The sequence below is a fragment of the Sorghum bicolor genome, chromosome 3 (genome assembly GCF_000003195.3).
Source record: "Sorghum bicolor cultivar BTx623 chromosome 3, Sorghum_bicolor_NCBIv3, whole genome shotgun sequence".
NCBI classification, from domain to species: domain Eukaryota; kingdom Viridiplantae; phylum Streptophyta; class Magnoliopsida; order Poales; family Poaceae; genus Sorghum; species Sorghum bicolor.
This window is the reverse complement of record NC_012872.2, coordinates 55586444-55607843: the sequence shown is the minus strand read 5'-3', so window position 1 is coordinate 55607843 and position 21400 is coordinate 55586444. Positions and strand designations below refer to the sequence as shown.

The window sequence follows — 21400 nt, the reverse complement described above, 5'->3', positions numbered from 1 at the left end:
CGTCATTTTCCAGCGAAACATACTAAGTACCAAAAACAATACTGGCAATTCGGGTGCAACAAGGAAACATATGCTGCTTGAAAGGTTGAAATAGCTGCGAACCGGGACATCAAATGTGAACCCCGAGGCTTTATACGTTCCACACTCTTACATGGCTCCAGACAATATGGTTAAATGAACAATACTATGACAAACAATGCACGTTGGTCACCTGAATAGTTAGCATAGAGCTAACCGGGCGACATTAACTAAATTGTCTGTGAACCGAGCCCAAAATCACTGAAACAAACACTGGCTGGAGCAGCCTTTTTTCTGCTTCGGTTGCCAAATATCCACCAAGATTATACACACATGGCAAATATAATAAAGCCTGACTCAGCTTTCATCTTTGTAGCATAACGCCATTCATATACACATTTCACCTCTTCATTGGAAACCTGCAAGTTTCAGTAGGGTTAATAACAATGACCAAGAGCAGCAATAACTTTAAAACACGCAAAGCAAAAAAATGCAGGACTCAAATAATAGTAGGTCCGTAGAAACCATATCCTTGGAGATAGTTCCAGAGACATACACTCCAAACACCATAGACTTGAACTAATTAAGTGTAAATTCCAAGCAAATTCTGCAAATATTTGATTTAAAAAATTACAGTTCTCTTTGATTGTAGCAAGAAGCCAAAAGAAAATGATGGTAAACTATAATGTGGCTGCAATAAGTTCAGCTACAGTTCAACTGATATGAAACTAGGTTCAGCCAATTAAGACAAACAATAGGTCAGACAAAATTGGCGTTTCAATTCTCAGGTGCTAATATTGGACATCAACTGGATGAATAAATGGATACACCTTCACCCTGAAGCATATGCCGCTTTCAAAATCTGAAAAGTCTATCTAGACAAAAAACTGTCATGATTATTACAGGCTTCCAGCAAACCATCTAAAAACTGTCAAAAAAAGTCTATGCTCTGTAAGCAGCACTTAAATTAGCACATTTGATCTGCTGAACTTCTTTCTCAGGCGAGTATCTACCAGCAGATGTAAATTACTACCATACAACCGGTTGGGCACAGCATTATCAGATTTAGCTAACAGATACCAGTGAGTTAGTCCCATGAAAGGAACATCAAATACACATTAAGATGTACAAAAGGATCAAACATTAACCTGATCACAATGCCATTTCAGCTTGCAGTGCAGCAAGCTCATCATCTTCAGCTGTAGCTTTCTGTGGAGCAGGGCGAGCTGGTTGCTTGTTGGCTGGGACATGCACTGGATGCACCGGAGGAGCTGCAACAGGCTCCAGAAGCTGAGATTCCAACTCTGCTCCTTCCAGTTCTTCAAGTTCCGCTTCCAGTTCATCCTGTAAGTTTTTTCAGTGCAATGGGTGCTAAGTGTGTCAGAGAAAACTGTGCACTGCAAGGTTGCAAATCTTAAATGCCCACAGTGAATTACCTCGTCAAAATCAGCAGAAGCTCCAAGAGGAGCTGACAAAGCATCTTGAATTTGTTTCATATTTTCAGTCTGTTCGTTAATTTCATCCATGGTCTTGTCGACATCATCAATGTTTCTGCAGGGACATGGTAAATAATAATCATTTTGAGACCTTGAATGACTTAGGTGCATAAATCCTAAAATGGGCTCAATATTAATACTAACGTTGCTTTTTGCATTGCTTTCATAGCTGCAGCTCCAGTTCTCAACGCATCAACAGTCTCTGTTGTAGCTTTAGCTGCTTCTAACATGATCATCTGTATACAAAATGGGTTATACAGTTAACACACAGCATGCAGTAAACAAAAAGCTCAATGCTTGAGTACAAATATACCTGATCATGGATTCTCAACTGAAAATTTCCCAGCTGTTCAATTTGTTGCTCATAAAGTTTTTTCCTCTTCAAGGATTGGATAGCCGCTGTTAAGAGGAAGTTCATTTGTATTAGCACAAGTTTCTATTAATCCAGTTTCCACTGCATAGGAAAGGAGGTCGGTAGCATTTAAAGATGGTCAACATTAGTTTGCATGGAAGCCAAAAAAGAAGCAAAATAAAGTGAACATAAGCTGTATTAGCTAATAACATTATGATCATGAGGTCTTCAAGTCAAAGATGTTGAAAATTGCTCTGCAAATAATGTTCCATGGAATTTGCATTCTGTGTGGATCTATTACATTGCAGGTGCATGCAAACCTAAACTTGTTTTGATAAAATACTATACCAACATGGTGAAACAATACTAACAAGTAACAATCATAAGCACAATAACTGTGTCAAAAGAAATACCCACATATTTGTTGATCCAATGCACCATGCACCAACAAAATTTATATACACAAATATGATGGACAAGCTAAATTCATTTCGGTAAAATACTATGTCAATATGGTAACCACAACACTAACAAAGTAATAATGATAAACACAGGAACTGTGTCAAAATAATACGCCCATATTTCTTGATCCAATGCACCAAAGAAATTTATATGCAGAAATACACAAATATGATGGATAAGCTTGGAGTACAGCATGTGCACCAAGGAGATTCAGATTACTTAACAAAAGCATGTAGTCTCCAATCATACCGCCAGAGCACAAGTATACATCTCAAACTGCACTATTGTGGTCTATCATACCTCTTTTATTCTTTGCTTTTGAGAATTCCTTGGCTCTCTCAAGCTCAGCGGCTGCCTTTTTCTCCAGCACTTTTTCTTTCTTCTCCAGCATATCAAGAGTCTGAATATTAACAAAGCAAGCTTTTAGAACTTTCTAATTTACTATGGCATAGGCATTACATGTGCCAAACTGTCAGCTATAACAAGAGCATAGTTCATTAGTTGGTCAAACATATATAAAGAGTTAATAATCCATTCCTAATAAGTAAAATGTTAGAACTTCAGGAACAAACAAAGCAAATCAAAGAATGATCAGCCTATAAAGGTATCGATCATAAATAGATGGAGCTTGGAAATGCCATGGGAAGAGCTTAAGTATCCCATAAGTTGAGATGACTATAAAGTTAAGATTTGTCATGCATGCATGATCAGGCAACAAGTGATGTCATATTTTGGTTAAACCTTAACAGTTCAATTCAAAATGAAGGATACTCTGAGGTCGCAATTATATTTAGGCAGCCCCCAAAAAAGAGAACATCAATACAAAAATCACCTTAACAGAAGTGAGACAAGGTAATCATGCACCAGGAAATAAATAATGAAGACAGAAAGGTCACCTCATTTAACTTGTCGAGAGTGGCCAAGGCATTGGAGTTGGCCTGCTCCTTGGGCTTCCCGAAGATCCTATTGAACATGGACATGGCTACACTGGCAACCGAAACTCAAAACGCCTGCGAGGCAAAACAACAACAGCTGGAACAACGTCATTTTCACAAGCTAATTCGAGGAACTCATCAAGTAGCAATTGCAAGCACCGCCCCAAAAATAACTGGAGTGGAAAAGGAGAGCTTGTCCCCAGCGGAGCCCCCCAACTAATGCTACATCGAAGCAGCGGGGTGCCCGATCCGAGCAGAGACCGCCGACTAATCGACCGCGATGAACTAAGGCAGAGGAACGGTGGATCGCATTCGACCCTCTCTCTCTCTCCCTAATCGCGGGGCCGCACCGATCTGGGAGCGGTGATCGGTGTATCTAGCAGGAGCGAGGAGGCTTACCGGATTCGTCGCCGGCGGCGGTGGCGGTGGCGGCGGCGGCTAGCGTTATTGGAGAGAGGAGGGGAGGAATCTCGTTGGAAGGCGCGGCTTCGGGTAGGAGGAGGCAACAGCCGAGCGAGGGGATCGGGTGGGGGAGTTGGGATCGATGGGGGAGATTTGTTATTTTGGTCTGGTTTTGGATGATCGGGGGAGACGAGTTGGAGTTGGAGTTGGGTCGGATGGAGACGACCGCGTACGCACGCACCGCGGAAGGTGACCAGACGAAGCAAACGGAAACACGGTTGCCGTTGGGTTTTTTTTTTTTTACTTATTAAATTATTATTATTATTTGCAGAAATGGTATAAAGCACTCGAGTGTTCTAACACTCGGTTCGATCTCTTCTCTTTCTCTCTTCCTCTTCTACTCTAAATCCGGCCACCTTAAAAGAAAAATTTTTAGGAGATAGACCGACCAACTAGTGGGGATGACGAGAAGGCAGCAGTTACAATGGCTAGGCCAGGTTGGGACGGGGGTGCCCACGTCCATAGCCGGTGGCGAGAGGAGGGTGAAGAAGAAGGTCACCACGGGCATGGTAGGGTCTCACTCACAGTCGAGCATGTGATGATGGAGCTCTGGCGAGGCGGGGGTGGGTGGTGGGTTGTGACGGTGTGTCGGGAGGAGGAAGAAGATGTGAAGGAAAGAAAACCGAGCATTTGAGCAGCTCAGAACACTCGAGTGAGCATAGATAGATTCTATTATTTGCTTACCCCTGAAAGGTCCTTGTTTGGTTTTGGTAATTGAGTGACAACTTAGGTAGACTAATGGTGTTTATGTGAGATACACAGAAGATTAGTCCACAGGTGATTATGTGATGATGAAGGAGCTCATTGCATATGAGACATGACATGGAGTCATGTGACCAAGGTGGAGAAGATCATGATGAGACTTGGCTCGATGGACCGGTTGCAAGAGTGAAGGGCAAGTCGGAGGCTTTGAAGCGAGGGACCGCGTGTGACGGTGAAGCTTGAGCAAGACTTGGCGCCGATGGACCGAGGCAACGGTGAAGAGCAAGTGAGGTCAAGATCGATGAACCAATACGGTCACGTGATGATATGAAGTGGATCATATCATTTGGTGATTGATTGGTGCATGTGTTGCATCAACATTGGAGGAGATGGAATGGAAAGCGCAAGGCAAAGGTATAACCTAGGGCATTTCCATTTCACCAATCATAGGTGTCTAGAGAAGTTTATGACCGGATTTAGGACAGATGGGCGTACTATCAAGAGGGGCAAACTTGTTTGCATATCGGTCATCTAGTGCCACTTGAGCGATCTAACTTTGCATACGTGTTAGGATCGAGTGGCGTGGCAAGTTGAGAGGCTAACTCCTTTGGGAAAATGTTTGTGAAATTGCTAACACACATACACATGGTGGTGTACACTTGGTGGTGTTGGCACATTTACAAAGGAGGTGGAGTTCCTAGGGTTGAGAGGGGTGTGGGTTCCTCTCTCCCTCCCGCCGAGCTTACGAGGCAGGATTCGGCGCTTTTGAGAAAATTAAGTGTATATTTTCTATTGCGCCGGTGGAAAATTTAGAGAAGTCGCGGGAGTATTTCTCGCTGAGAAACACTCACCGGACGCTGGTGTTGGCAGCACCGGACGCTGGTCCAGAGCGTCCGGTGTGGTGTCAGTCTGTGGCTCAGGTGTGCAGAGCGCGCCGGACGCTGGCACCGGACGCTGGGCAGTGACTGTTCGCGCGTCCGGTGGTGCGTGACGTCAGCGAGTGCGCGCGAGGTGTTTCTGAGTGGTGAGCACCGGACGCTTAGGGTGCGTCCGGTGGCTTGCGTCCGGTGACCGTGTGAGTTTGCGAAGCTCTCTGCGCATGAGTCCGGTGTGAACCTGTGGAGCGTCCGGTGGTGCTGTGCAGTCGCGCGTGCGCAGTAGCCATTGGCGGCAACGGTCGAATTCAAACGGCTAGTGACACGTGGCAGACGCCTGAGCACCGGACGCTGAGGGTTGAGCGTCCGGTTCCCTCGTGTTTTGCCCAGTGAAGGGGCAATGGCTAGTTTAGCCCTTGGGGCTATAAATAGAAGTGGTGGCTGGCCTTGGCTGGTGCTGAGCACCCTTGGGACTTAGTGTACATGCTTGGGGAGTGCTAGTAAAGCCTCTAACTCACATATGCTTGATAGTGATCATCCGATTGTGTGAGTGAGCGATTCTAGTGCGTTGCATTGAGAGATTGCATCGAGTGGCACTAGGTGTTCGTGTTGCAAGCCGGTGGTGCTTGTTACTCTTGGAGGTTGCCACCTCCTAGACGGCTTGGTGGCTTGTGACTCCGTCGAAGCACGCAAGGAGATTGTGCGGTGCTCCGGAGAAGAGATTGTGAGGGGTACGGTGCTCACCCCGCGGGGATCGCGAAGAGCAACTCTAGTGGATTGCTTGTGGCTTGGAGGATCCCCATGTTGAAAGTGGATGTGCGGCACCCGCTGAGGGTTTGGCTTTGGAATGTCAATTAGCTCGTGATCCATCAAGTGGGTGTATCGCCACAACGAGGACGTAGCTTGGTGGCAACCAAGTGAACCTCGGTAAAAATCACCATGTCAACATTGTCTACTCTTCTCGGTGGTTTGCATTCGCTATAGACGAGCTTGTTTTTACATTCTTTATTTACTTGTGCTTGTGTAGTTGCTTTTGTAATTAGTTTAGCTTGTGTAGCTTGCTAGTTACCTTCTTGCTTGTGTAGCTAGAAGTGGTTCCTTTGCGTGGCTAATTCGGTTTGTGTAACCTTGTTAGTCACATTGCTTAGTTTGTGTAGCTAAGTAAGTTGCGCTCTCTAATTTGGCATTAGTTGCCTTGTTATTGAGCTTGCTAGTGAGCTTAGGCTTTGTGCGCTTTGCCTCACTAGTTTGCGTAGGAGCTCCCCTGGTTTGCAAAGTACTAGTTGCATAGGTTTGTGTGACCTTGCTTCTAGAATTGGTTTGGTGAGCTCTTGCTAAGGTAGCACCTTGTTTTCTTGTTTAGGATCTTTTACAAGGTGCTAGAGAACTTAGATAGAGGGGTGTAGTCTTGGCTAGACCGATAGTTTTAATTCCGCATTTATTTCGGTTAGCCAGCGCGATAAGTTTTAGAAAGGACTATTCACCCCCCCCCTCTAGTCCGCCATCTCGACCCTTCAACCCCACAACCGAGTGTTTGTTTTAAGTGGTTCAACATTCATTTTTTACAATCTTGGGATGAAGATCGAACAATCCTTATCCTTTCTACTTCTAGTTTTCTTCTACCTCCGGTCTTGTTCTACCTTCCATTCATGGAGTTTCTGCAAAACGCTCGGTGGGCGCGGGGATGGCGAGAGGCGAGGCGGTAATAGTGGTGTCGGTCGAGCAGTGAGGCGGTTGGGCAGGGGACGGGCAGGGGTAGTTACGGTGATGTCTCGACAAAGCTAGTTTAGTGCACGCGCGGGGGGAGGGAGAGGGAGAGTGGGTGGAGATGGATCTTGGTGGGCATGGTAGGGTCGCCCTATCTTCGGTGTCTCCCTACCACCAAGATCCATCTCCACCCACTCTCCCTCTCCCCCCCACGCGTGCACTAAACTAGATTTGCCGGGACATCACCGTAACTACCCCTGCCCGACCCCTGCCCGACCGCCTCACCGCTCGACCGATGCCACCATTACCGCCTTGCCTCTCGCCATCCCCGCGCCCAGCACCACCACCGATCCCGCCTTCCTCCCTAGGTTTTTCTTCCATACCCAAACGCTAGCCAAGTTAATCTCGGGGCAAGAACTTGAATTAGGACGCTCATAAAATCGAGTGTTTGATTGCCCCAAAGCATCCTAGTGTCGTTTGGCATTTCTCTTTTTTTTCCAAATTTACCTTTCCTATCTCTGCCGTGGAGTAGCGATCGAGAAGTGAGGTGGGACACCATAGAGTGGTGGCGAGAGACGAGAAGGACTGTGGTAGCGCTGCGAGTCTTGATCGAGCGAACCGATTGGGACGAATCAAAACCCTATCACCCCTCTTTTGTCCTAGCTGTCCTTATTTGCTTCGCTGGAATTTATTGTGAGAGGAAAACACTATTCTTTCTTTGTATATATAATATATTTGAATTTCTATTTCTTACAACTTTTGGCACATTCTCCCTCTTCTCTGTATTCACACAACGCTACATGCATCCTATACGCTCTTGTGCGTGGCACAACCGCCCTTCCTGCACCAAGTGGACGCCCTAAGCCTCACCATAGCGGGCACTTTGGCAGGCCTACGCGGTGTTACATTATTGAGAGCGGCTTCGGTGTCAAGCTCTGTTCTAGCCTGACACTACACGCAGACACAACATAGCACACATAGACACAATGCCATGTTTGGTGCTCACCTCGTCGACAACGAGCTTGCCATCTCGAAGCACCATGACGACCATCCATTTTGGTTTTTGAGCACGCCCGACACAGGATGGTCGTGGTGAGTGCTAAGACTAACCCCACCACCTTCCCATCCTACTGTGTGTATGCTGATCGTTGGGCCGAGCTACAAGTTTGTTGAATCAACGCTTGCCGTCTTCTTATTCTTCACCATACACACGGTGTGTTTAGTTTCTCGTGGAATGCAAAATACAAAATACCAAGTACTTTGGAATGATAAAATACAAAATACTAAAATTTTTTATAGGCGTGTTTAGTTTCATCCAAATACCAAAAAATTTAGGGTCCAAAATACATGAAGCTGCTCTTTTAGGTTTTTTTAGGGGGCTCTTGAGGGCAAAATCAAGAATACAAAATGACAATCGTTTTGTCAAAATTTTTGAATAGTGTTTAGTTCCATTCCGTAGAATGGTAGGCTAAATTTTATCCCAGATGTTGCAATAATCCCCCTTTTGGAAAGAAAATTGGGTTCAAGGAAGGTTGTTCTAGATTCTGAATCTTACGTCACTATTAATTAAGATGCGTTAAATATAACGTCAAGAAGTCAACTAAATCAATCATAATCATGGTTTTAACTGAACTGTTGGACCACTGCCGTTACGAAGGCTTAGCTCAACTAAATAGCGCTCTTTGATTTAGCAAGGAAATTGTTTTAGCTCCATTAATTTTGACCAAGGCGATTATTTATTATTTTCTTCATATACCGAAATTAGGGATAAAAACGGATCGGATCAGGGTGAATAGTGTCTTCCCCATATTTTAATCTGCTTTTCTTTGTCAGATTCGGTGAGTGAATAATACGCGGATGCAGATGTGAATGTAGAACTTTTTGGAAGTCAGAACTGGCACAGATATGGAGTCGAACCGGATCGGAGACGGATTTAAATAATTGAGGGACATTTTTATACATAGAGAATTATATGCTTGTTAAGAATTGATTTAGTAGAGAACAAGAATAGGCAATAGATAATAATCTTGCACTGCATTCCATGTTATGGCTCTCACACTGATAATTGACACTTAACATGATATCTTCACTAAAAATAATAATTTATTAGCAAATAAATAATAGCATCTAGCAAATTTCTTAATTTAAAAATTAGAACATCAAACAACCACATCACAAAATAAGAGTTCTCAACTAACGAACCTTTTGAAATCCTAAATTTTTAGTGTAGGGAGAGAAACTTTAGGATATCCTATTTGAACATCGGATAATCCACATAGAATTTATAGATAATATATATCCATAGGATTTTACCTATTTCATATCCTACCCCATATCTGTAGACAATCAGATTCAAATTATCTATATCCGCATGGATATTAAAAATTCTTCTCCATATTCACAAAATTCGGATTCAGATCGGATCGTTCGATGAATTATCCACACCACTTTCACCCCTACTGAAATCTGTGTTTATCCATTGCGTTCTTTACTTGATAAATAATGCAATAAAGAATAATCATTGAGTTGTTGATTGTTGAACGCTGAATGAATATGAATGTTTATTATATATATATATGAGCATACTGATTGATTAAATGACTATGAAATAATTGACCTAGAGATCTGTTATTTGAGAGCCCTCATGTATTTTTATTATTTGTGTATGTGAAATTTCCTTACCTCTATGTTTCTATGCATAACTAATCGGAAATCATGTTTTTAATAAAATCACTAAATCATTCGTTTAGTTACTCTCCATGCTTCGTGTGATGCGGCTGATGGACGAACCAAAGTGAACATGCTTTTAGTTGTTTCATTTTTACAATGAAATCCCCTAATTGAATTCATGGTACCGGTTAACTGTCAGTGCAGAGTGCACGATTACATGGGATAGCTGGCAATTTTGTGCAGCATGCTCACCGCAGGCACCATTTAGGCCTTTGTTTTGTTTTGTTTTTGCAATGAACCTCTGAAAGCATCGCCCATCTCTCTTTTTTATTTGTTGTGATATTATTGCTAGGCATGCACTTCTTCTGCCCCTTTGTATTTGTCACCATGAAAAATGTGCTGGCCAATTTTTCTCAGCTTTGACTAGATTTATATAAAATATTAATAATATTTTTATCTCTTAATAAATTTATTACAAAAATAAATTCAACATATCTATGTAATGCTACTAATTATGTAGCGTAAAAATGAATATTTTCTTGCATATATTTAGTCAAAGTTAAATTATATTTGACTTTATGTTTGACTTCGGAAAGTGACAATTGAATGGTAGATAAAAAGGGCCAGATGGAGTATAGGGTCAGCACAACTGATATCTTTTTAATTACTAGACTTGAAAAAAGAAACAATGAAATGCTTAACATGTTTACCTCAGTTGATATGTGGAACATTTGAAAGCTACAAAAAAAATCTCAGTTTCCAGCTACGATGTCGCGGTGATCAAGTGCTGGGGTGTCCTCTGCCCAAGGCCTTGTTTAGTTCCTAAACTATTTTGCAAAATAGCAAAATCCCAAACAGAATGTTCAGCACACCAAAATGCTGTCAAGAAGTATTTTGGTTTTGGTGTTTACTTCACCAAAACATTTTGCAAAACTGCATGTTGTTTACTCCCAGGTGCATTAAATGTATCCCATGCAACTCCATGCACATGCAGTTGCTGTTGTTCTGGGCAGCATGCAAAGTATATAGAGTTTCAAGTATATATGCAATGAAATAACAGAAACTGTTCATGCACACTTTATTACAAAAAATCTGTAATCATCCTATTACAACATTTATTACAATTACAACCACATACTGGGCTCATCAAAGTTACAATGAACATCACAGCTCATATATGTCCTCAAACATTCACAGAAAATCGCATGAATACAAAACTGTCCTCAAACATTCACAGAAACTGTAGCAATCAAATAAACAAACTTGTGAAGAACCACAAAACTTTTAGGAACCAGTTGCCACAGCATAAGCAAGCGAGTCACGGAATGTAGCCATCGGGTTTGGACCATCTTCAACAACCTCGGGTGGTGGCTGATTCTCATACGCTTGTCGCGGCACATAGTTCTCATTATTGTCGCACCTATGAAAGTGCTTATCTGGTATGCCACTGCCTCTCATAAAATTATGCAGGGCCATACATGCAACAATGATTTTGGATTGCTTGTGAGGTGTATATAGAGGGATCTTTTGCAACATGCGCCACTTCATTTTCAAAACTCCAAATTCCCGCTCAATAACATTTCTAAGGCTAGAGTGAGCATAATTGAAGATTTCCTCTTTACCTTGTGGCTCCGGCCCGTCACGAAACTCCTGTAGATGGTACTTGTTTCCTTTGTAAGGAGCTAGGTACCCCTGTTTGTTCGCATAGCCCGAGTCCACGAGATAGTATTTTCCTGCATGAGCAACAATAAGTTAGTCACAGTGACATCATCTATTAAAAACACATATTTGTACCAATTACTCAGTACCTTGAGGTGGATGTGGGAACACAACGCTATATGTTGTTGTCGAGTCATTGAACACTCTCATGTCATGAACAGATCCAGGCCAACCAGCATTCACAAAGGTGAATCTCATATCGAAGTCACAACAAGCCATGACATTTTGTGTTGTGATTTCCTTGCGGCACAAGTGCTGAACAAACATGTCATTTGGCACTACACATTGGACATGAGTCCCATCTATAGCCCCTATGCAGTCCTTGAAGTGTGGATAAAACCTAGGATTTGTTAGCCTTGGATGCAATGTTCTAAACTCTGGGTCAACTAGCTTAATGATGTCTGCTGCTAGCTGCACAAGGCTATTCAAGATTCTGTTGAACATTTTTGAGACAGTCCCCAAGGACCTCTCAAATCTGTCCTCAGCTTGCCTAACAGACTGTGGTGCCCCAACCATCCATAAGAACATCCCTAGAGCCTCAAAAGAAGTCGACTTCGTTGTCGATTTCAGACCGTACTTATCACATAAAAGGTCATGCAAGGTAAAGAACATTGTAGGGGTCATTCTAAACATGTTGTAACATGACTTCTCACTGGCCGTTTTAGCATGAACCCATTCAATGCCAGTCATTTTAGGGACCCTATACTCAGCTCTAGTCAGGTACTTGTCACAGTGCATTGCATATTGGTACATACCAAAGATGAACTCATCCTCCTCAGCATCTTCCATCATCTGGTCCAGCAACTCGTCTTCTTCCTTCTCCAACTGCTGCAGCAACTCCTCCCTTCGTGCATCATACCAAGAACTCTTAGCCTGCCATAATTGCAGCACAGAGTTGTCAGCATATGGTTCAACACAATCAGTGCCATCATAATACCCCAAAAGTTGCAAACAAACACATAACAATTCATGGTGCAACAAACATTGTTGATCAAACAAATTAGTACATTGAAAGGTGTTTCGAAACAAATCACAACATAGAGTTCTCAGTTCTTGAAAAGAAAGAAATGAAACCACACACACGTACGCACTACAACATACATCACAACCAAAAGCATCGCTTCCTTCTCCAGCAAAAGGTACTACACGGTCAGTCACACTACTGCGCCCTTGCTACATGCATTAGATGGGAGGTGTTCTAGGGGTCCACCGGCGGAGGGTTGTTGGCGAGCTTCTGGATGATTCTGATCCTCACTGTCTCACTTGACGAAAGGAACAAGTCCATCTGAGCTTCATTCTCAGCCAGAGCAAGCAACCCGTCCAACAGGGCTGGGGTGTCTCGAGATATGCCCAGCTCATGCTCAGCTATCCTTGAGCACTCAGCTATTTTCCAGTTCACAGCTGTCCTTGCGGCGTCCTTGTTCTGTGATTTCTTCTGAAGGGCATTCTTGTGAACCTCCAGCCTCTCTCTAGCAAGCTCTAAATGCGAGCTCATGTGCTGGTTCATGACCCTCGCGTACGTGTTCTTGGTCTTCTTGTTCGGGCTGGTTGCAGTGGTACTGGTGCTACTTGGCCTTTTGGTCCCAAGGCTCATTGGGGTAGGGGTGTCCTCGTCATCTCCACCTTCGTCATCAGATGTAACTTCAAGGACTTGAGTTGGGGGACCAGCAGCCGGAACGTAGGATGATGACCCATCTACTGTGTTGCCGGCGAACATCTGATCCAGCTGTTCTAAGTACGGAGGCAGACCGTTTGTCCTGACTATCATGAACTCGCTTTCCTGCAGCAAGTGAAACGGTTACATAATGTTGGAGCTGTACAAGTACATTGTGAAAAGAAATGTGTTGTTGCGAAAACAAGTACCGTAGCGTTATCATTCCACCATTTGTCTGTAGCTTGGACATACCCGTCGGCATCTATGTTAACGCCAGTGTGCGTGCGTGCTAGGTTACAGAATCTCCATAGCTTTTTGAGGGTCCTCTGTTTGCCCTGCAGCTGTTCCCTATCATGCAGCAAACCTGTTGCTGCATAATACCTACTGCTGAAACCCTTCCAGCCATATTTGTTCATTTGGCCTCCAGGGCAATTCCCATGGTGCATCTCTAAAACATAGCACTCGCAGTACTTCATTAGGTTATCGGTTGTCCAATTTGCTTTGCTCTTGTGGACCTAAACCGTGATAACCGAGAGCACAAATTATATTTAACATGAATAACGTAATCTGATAATTTCACAAGACTATGAATGAAGGCATAAATCTCCTGCTATCAGAAACATGTTCAAAGCAACCAGCTATCTTATTCAACTGATCAGTGGGACTGTGGGTGGGTTGGTTTGCGGTTGTGTTAGTGTTTGTTGTGGTGTATCAAGCAAAAACTATCTTATTCAAACTTAAAGAATATGGTACACATGCAGAGCATTGAAGCAGCAGATCATTGAAAAGTAGAGCATTGAACCACGCACTGTAAGCATCGAACTTATAATACAATACAACATGCAACATTTATAAAGATGGGGCAGGGTGTTTTGTACCTTCCCGGCCGATGCGTGTGCGCGGTGACCGCGTCCTCGGCCTCGTGATGCCGTGCGTGCAGATCGAGGGTTGCTGCCCTCGGCAGGCGACAGCAGGCCGCCGAAGCCGTCCTCGGCTGACGGCACAGTTTCACCCGCTTGCCGAGGCGGGGGGAACAACGGACGCCGAGAAGCGCCGACCGACGGAGCTCGAACGGGAGGCGGCATGAGGTCCCTGCTGCCGCGGAGATGGTCGGCGTAGTGGTCCACGTCGTCTGGCGCCCATTGCTCGCCAGCGTTGATGTCGAGGCCGTTGAACCCTAGCTGCGGGTTCGGGTAGGAGCTTGAACCAGCACCAGAGCCGAAGGGGCTTGGACCGGAGGTGCCCCAGAAGTCGCGCGTCACGCCGCCGGCCCCAGATCCACTGTTGTGGCTCCGGTTGAAGGCACCCTGCTCACTGTCGAAGCCACCGCTGCCATGCCCGGCCATGGTTCGCAAGGTACAGGCGAGGAGAGTACAGGAGAAGGGTGGATCTAGTGGTGGAGCAGGGACGCGAGGGAGGAGAGCACGGCGGCGGCCGAGGGCACGGACGGGAGGGAGGAGAGCAGGGCGGCGGCCGGTGTGCGGTGCGGGTGGGCGAGAGTGAGCGGATAGGGTTAGGGTTCGTGAGGGTGGCCGCGTATAACACCACTCACGCGGCCGGGCGTGGATGTTTGGGCTGCCACCCATTTCGGCCTGTGAAACTGGTAGCCAAATATTTCGGGCCCGTTTACTTCCAAAAGGCCAAATTGCAAATTTTTTTGCATTTCGGCCCAAAAATTTGGGAAGTAAACAAGGCCCAAATAAAACACCTTAGGTTGAAGCAACAACGCATGTTAATGCTTGAGAACTTGAACTTTGTTGTAACGTTGTCCAAATTGCAATAGTAATAAATGTACAAGGGTTGGCCTTGGAACTATTATTTAAAAAACTTATGCATGTTGTTGTATAGGATTACTGTAGTTTGATGATTGTATAGTTTCTTTGTAATTGAAGGCCTTGTTTAGTTGAATTTTTTTTTGGCTTTAGCTATTGTAGCAATTTCGTTTGTATTAGTAACTATTATCTAATCATAGACTATTTAGACTCAAAAGATGTAATTAGTTATATATATATATATATATATATATATATATATATATATATATATATATATATATATATATATATATATAATGTTTTATGCATGCGTCCAAAGATTCGATGTGACAAAAAAAATTTGATTTTTTTTTGAAAACTAAACAAGGCCTAAGAGAGAGAGAGAGAGTGTGTACGTATTGTATATGACTCATCACCGATCACTGTAAGTTTGGCGATTGTGTGTTGTGTCGTTTGTCCTGGGCTCCTGGCCCCCTCCTGCTGTGCATGCACGGGCCAGTGGACATGTACGTAAGGGGCTGGCTATGCACGGGCCGGTGGACATGTGTTGCAAACAGTGTGCACCCAATTTTCTTCCCTGGTTTTAACTTGCCCGCCTGTCGGGGTTGTACATGTAATGCATGCTGGCGCTCTGCTGATTACCACTGTGTGCTTTGTCATCGCTACGGATCCCGTGTGGTCCTTGATAATACTAGTACTGTACAGGACAGGCTACTACTGCATGCAAAGCTTGCTACGGATGATGATGCAGCATCATGGCTAGGTTAGCCTTATCCATTTACTCGTAGTAGCTGTCTAGAAAGTGGGCTGGTCTAGCTCTGTGTTGGCAACACACGGCACATTTTGCGCGTGCACACATGGCCACGCATATGGTCATGGGGCAACATGCCCCGGACCGGACGGACGGACGGAGTAGAAGAGTTTCGTTGCGAAATGGGCTCTCTCCAAAGCATACCACAGTTTCGTCGTCGTCGGCGTCCCGGCGGGCTCCCGGCTGACACGCCCTCGCTACGCTACTGGGGGACGGGACGGACGGCAGGTGGACCGGACCGGGGGCGAGCGAGGACCGCGCGGCGCGACACGCGTTGCGGTCGCATCGCATGCACACGGCCAGCGGCGGACTACCAGCAGCAGTCTCAGCACCAACGGCACTTGCCTACGGCCTAGTACTGCAAGTCATACAAGTCACAAAATGCAATATGCCAATACGCAAGTCTTATAAGTACGTAGTATGGTTTATCCCCATTAATTGGAAAACTAGAAACTACTCTAACTTTTTAAACCTTATCTTCAGGACTTGTTTGGAACAAAAGAACGGAAACACACAAGGACTGGGAGAAAAAAACAGAGCAACATAGGAATTTTATAAGAATATGTACGTGTTTGGAACGTATTGTAGGAATATAACTGCTATGGAAGTTTTAGAGTTAGCTGCAAACTCGATGCTTTAAATTAAATTAACAGTAAGGGCCTGTTTTAAACAAAGAAATGGAGAAAGAACACAGCTAGTCAGCTATATAACACAAAAATCTGGTAATAAGGTGAATAATGATAGAAGATGTCAGTACTTAATATTATAATAGACCACACGATCTGATTACACGTGTTTTATCCTAATGCCCTCTTGTATGTGGGATCCCGGTCCATGGACGTTTTTCATCCAGAGCTACATGTGTGCCTTGGACCAGTCACCCTATCCTCCGTGAACTTTGACTGGTGCTTGAGCATGCAACCACGCTGAGAGTGCATTTTTTTTTTTTTGCGAGCAGCTGAGAGTGCATTTTTTTTGTTTCCTCCAAAGAGTACAAGTTCCTTTGCCGTTTCGGAGGAAAGTTTTTCATCGTTTGTTTAGCTTGTTTGCTTGAGATTACTTATCAAATCTATCCGTTATTTAATAATATTTTTCTCTTATAATAAATTATTAGCTAAACAAATATGTGGGGAGGGGCGGGGCGTAGGGGCCTGGCGTGTTCATCGTCGTATAGCCAGTTAGCCACCTAGGCTTTGTTTAGATGCGTAAAGATTTTTGATTTCGTTATTGTAGCACTTTCGTTTGTTTGTGACAAATATTATCAATCATAGACTAACTAAGACCAAAAGATTCGTCTCGCGATTTACAGATAAATTGTGCAATTAGTTTTTATTTTTATCTATATTTAATGCTTCATATGCCGAAAGATTTGATGTGACGGAGAATTTTTTTTGAGTGAACTAAACAAGGCCCTAGTACTACTGTACATTTTAACAGCAGTGCCGTCAGTCACTCCCTGCATCGACATGACAACGGTTGATGTGTGCACGGGCGGGCGGCTCCGGTCAGCAACTCAGCATGCATGGATCCAACGGGAACGGGTGGTCGTCGACGTCGAGTTCAGATGCCGCACGCATGCAAGGACGGAGCCGGACGGATCACGCGGCGGCGGGAGGCCCATGCATGCGGCCTTGTTTAGTTCCGAAAAGTGAAAACTTTTTGGTACTGTAGCACTTTCGTTTGTTTGTGACAAATATTATCCAATCATGGACTAACTAGGATCAAAAGATTCGTTTCGTGATTTACAGCTAAACTGTGTAATTAGTTTTTGTTTTCGTCTATATTTAATATTTTATACATGTGCCACAAAATTCGATGTGATGGAGAATCTTGAAAACTTTTTGGTTTTCAGGCCGAACTAAACAAGGCCGCAATTTCGCTTTTCCTCTCGTTTTCCGTACTAGCCGTCGATGTGGATCCACTCTGCTGCCAGTGAGCAGTGACGCAAAAAGGCAACAAAGTCCGCGCAACGTAAAATGTACGAATAACTAGATTCTGGCGAAAATCATTTTTTTTCATTTACACTGGATCTTATCGGTCGTTTTTTTTACCGGTCAACAGTGTTTTTCTTTTATAAAAAAAGTTAATAAATAATATTTTTAGCCATAACTTTTCAGACCAGCGAACAGACTCGTCAATGTCTCCAGCCTCTCACTTATCATCATTAAAATCAATATAGAATCAATTTTCTTTGACTTTTTATCGTGCTCTTCATCCTACTTTCCGCAAGAATCACTCTACTAGGCCTTGTTTACTTCCACCCAAAAATCCAAAACTTTTCAAGATTCTCCATCACATCGAATCTTTAGACACATGCATGAAGTATTAAATATAGACGGAAATAAAAACTAATTATACAGTTTGATCGAAATTTACGAGACAAATCTTTTGAGCCTAGTTAGTCTATGGTTGGACAATATTTATCACATACAAACGAAAGAGTTACTGTAGCACTTTTACAAAAAATTTGGGAAGTAAACCAGGCCTAGAGAATCAAGAAGTGAAACTCATGAATCAGAAATGAGTGCGCCTACCAAAGTACCAAACTGACTATATTAAAAACTAAAGAGCAACAGCTTAAGGATACAGGAGTTTGGAGTTGTCGATAGCTTGATGCAGCTGAGGCGAGCCACACAAGCCTGAAACTAGTTATCCGTGCACTTCGTCTTTTACGCCTCCGTCTCGTACTCATCTCGTAGCTCGAATCATCATCCGGTGCCCCCCAACTGCCCATGCATGTGCCATTATGGAGCATGAATTGTGGCATGCAGGAGTCGAAACCACTATGGATTATGGACTACGTACTATATATCTCCGTTCAAAAAATATATACATTTCTATGTCCGATCAGAATCACACTATCATAAACTTGACTAAATCTATGGAAAAAATATTATCATCATATATAGCTCGATGATAATATTTGGTCAAACTTTTTTAGGACAGGTAATAACAAATAATATTAAAGCGTCCTCATTCTGGAGAATTCTCAAGCCTCAAACGTGGAACATAACCAAAAAAAAACTCTTCAAATTACTTATGTTGGCCAAGACTCAGAATTCAGAGCTTAACCTTGACTATACTGAATTGCATACACCAGCTAGTTAGCCTAAAAACCTATTCAGTCAATTTAAACTTTTGGGTTAAAACTAGCTGGTGCATTACAGCTGGGAGACACTTGTATTGTATGAATACTCCTACTTGAGCGAGCCTAGTGTGAAACTTGAAACACACTGTTTGTCCAACCGTGGTGACCCGTCATGAAATAAACTCTCGCTGGTGCACGCGTGGTGACCCTAGGCAAATTATAGAACCACAAACACGACACCTCTGGGTCATCGATCCTACAAGATTGGATTGACTGCCCAAAGCGAGCGAGCAGCCAATTTCTCTCTCCCCCGGCCCTTTGGCTTCAATGAACAGTGTATTGACATTCAAATTGGGCCCAAGCCAATTATAAGAGACCCATGATTAGTTTGGCTCAATCTAAGAAAAAAATCTATAAGGCGACATAATAATAGTACCATATTGATTTTTCCAGCGGGGTAAGACCACCCCACTTCCTATAAAATAGAGGGTACATGGTCGATTGAGGTATCCAACAATCCAATCATCTATAGTTCATCCTTTGATTGAACGACCAAGGATGACGTCTTAGTCTTGCCAACGGCAACCCAACAATGGCCTTTGCTCCGACAGGTCCCTCCTAGGTGAGAGCTTCAATGGTTTATTTGTTGTTTGCTCGTAAACTAGCCGTTTTTTGTCACATAAACGATTTATTACCCTTTAGTGGTTTGCTAGTAAATATCTATGTTCTCCACCCCGTAAGTATGGTAGTTACTCGTTGTGTTCTTTACTCCGAGGCGACCTGGACGATTTAGCCCTGGCTAGCGTGTGACCGATCTTCGTGGCAACATAGTGTGCTACAGTCTTTATTTTTTCAAGTAGAAGTCATTGTTCCGTGCCAAACGAGGGATATACAGAGTAAGCCAATGGGCGATGCAAGGGGGGGACCGGATCGAGCCTAATGGCGACCACCCTCAACATGTAGAGCCACCCCCAACATGTACCCGTACTCAATCTGTTTGCTACTCTACCACAACAATGGAACCGCTCTCCGTATGATACACGGGTGACGGACCACACCCATATCACGATGACGATGGGCTAGCTTTGACATTTCTTTGGGTCGCCGGATCAGCAAGGAAACAACGGACAAGCGAGAATGGCACCTGGAGCAACATACATGCAGGTCCTATTCATGCGCCCAACAAGTCCGGCCTAACAGTAACAGGAATACACCATGGCCTTGTTTAGTTCACCCAAAAACCAAAATCTTTTCAAGATTTTCTGTCACATCGAATCTTACGCCACATGTATGGAGTATTAAATATAGACGAAAATAAAAACTAATTACACAGTTTACCTGTAAATCACAAGATGAATCTTTTAAGCCTAGTTACTCTATGATTGTCAAATAAAAACGAAAGTGCTGCAGTTTCGAAAACTTTCCAGTTTTCGAAACTAAACTAGGCCCAAGCCAAGCCAAGGGAACTGTTCCATCCATCCATACATTCCAACGTCCCCATACGTGTTTTTCTTTGGATGAAAAAAAAGGAGAATGGTATTCGTTGGCGGCTACCAAAGGAAGGAAAAAAAAAGAAAAGAAGAAACTTGACCTAGTCGTCCCAGCCGGATCTGGTTCAAGTGCTGCCGCTTTTGGTATGGTCAGCGAGGAGAGGGGAGTGATGAAGCAAGCAAAGGGAAAGGGGACACTCCATTTGGATCCGATTGAATGAGAGCAATGAATGAGGATGTGCACTGCACCCACCCCCATCCCCATTGAAACGGGGCCAGCTGAGCCAGCCTGTACTGTACTGTATGTATCCCAGATCTAATCATCGTTCCTTCATCACCCCACCTCATCAACACCGAAAGAAAAAACAATAATAAAACCCCAAAAAACAAATAATAAACCAAACCAAAATTGGTTTTTCCAATTCTCCTAATAATACTCCTTCGCTCTAACGTAGTATAGTACTAAAATTCAAATAGTACAAAATTTTGCAGTCATCAGTAGTGGACGAAAAACTGCAAAATTACAATTGACAATCGTGACTCCAAATAGATACTACTACAATTCAAATAGATATACCAAAAAATATAATATTTGCAGTTTAATAATAGTTATAAATTTATTCTGATTTAAAATTTAAAATAGCTCGTCTCCTTTGTGGCCAGAAGAGTACCAACGGTTTATGGTCGTGCCTTTCCCAAGTTGTACGCCTACTACTCCTGTAGCAACAGACCCTAGAGAGAGAGAGAGAGGGGTAGCCTGGTAGGGGTAGGGAAAAGTCTCTGCTTTCTCTCACTCCTAAGCACGTCGGGAGGCGCGCCACGCGATCTGTTTCTCTCTCTCTCTCGTCCCTATGCTCCCTGCCAGTCGCGTTGCCACGCAAGCACACCACACAACGGACGGGACCAGCAGCCAGCGTCCTGCAGCTGCCGACGCCGTCTTCTTCCTCCCTCCCTCCCCTAGCCGAGTGGCCTGATGATAGGAACAAGCCACCACATTTTCCCTTTAATTAATAAGATTCCAGCTCACACAATTTATCAGGTGGGTCATCATAAACACAGCGAAGCCAAACACATACCAAACCCTGCAGTCACAGATGCTGTAGCAAGCTGCAACTGGAAATCTAGAAATCCCAGATGCGACTGCGAGCAGATACCACATTATCAATCACGGGGAAGGACATCAC

The 21400-nt window shown here is 43.8% G+C and overlaps 1 protein-coding gene across 2 annotated transcripts; it reads right to left on the bottom strand.

Annotated features, from left to right (window-relative positions):
* Nucleotides 55–3920, bottom strand: LOC8084828 (vacuolar protein sorting-associated protein 32 homolog 2). 2 transcript variants are annotated; one of them, XM_021457650.1, is made up of 8 exons: nucleotides 3663–3920; nucleotides 3225–3360; nucleotides 2629–2728; nucleotides 1828–1913; nucleotides 1659–1750; nucleotides 1455–1569; nucleotides 1167–1362; nucleotides 55–437 (listed from the first exon to the last, which is right to left on the bottom strand). In XM_021457650.1, the coding sequence occupies exons 2-7, from the start codon at nucleotides 3306–3308 to the stop codon at nucleotides 1171–1173; spliced, it is 669 nt and encodes a 222-aa protein (XP_021313325.1). In that variant the 5' UTR covers nucleotides 3309–3360; nucleotides 3663–3920; the 3' UTR covers nucleotides 55–437; nucleotides 1167–1170. The 2 variants fall into 2 exon arrangements, with proteins under 2 accessions (XP_021313325.1, XP_002455955.1); XM_002455910.2 differs by having other exon boundaries at nucleotides 3225–3338; nucleotides 3663–3918.

Coding starts and splice junctions, on each gene's coding strand:
- LOC8084828 (XM_021457650.1), bottom strand. CDS start 3,308: ATGTCCATGTTCAATAGGATCTTCGGGAAGCCCAAGGAGCAGGCCAAC. Junction 1,914..2,628: donor AAAAGCAAAGAATAAAAGAG/GTATGATAGACC, acceptor TCCTCTTAACAG/CGGCTATCCAATCCTTGAAG. Junction 1,751..1,827: donor AGTTGAGAATCCATGATCAG/GTATATTTGTAC, acceptor TTTTGTATACAG/ATGATCATGTTAGAAGCAGC.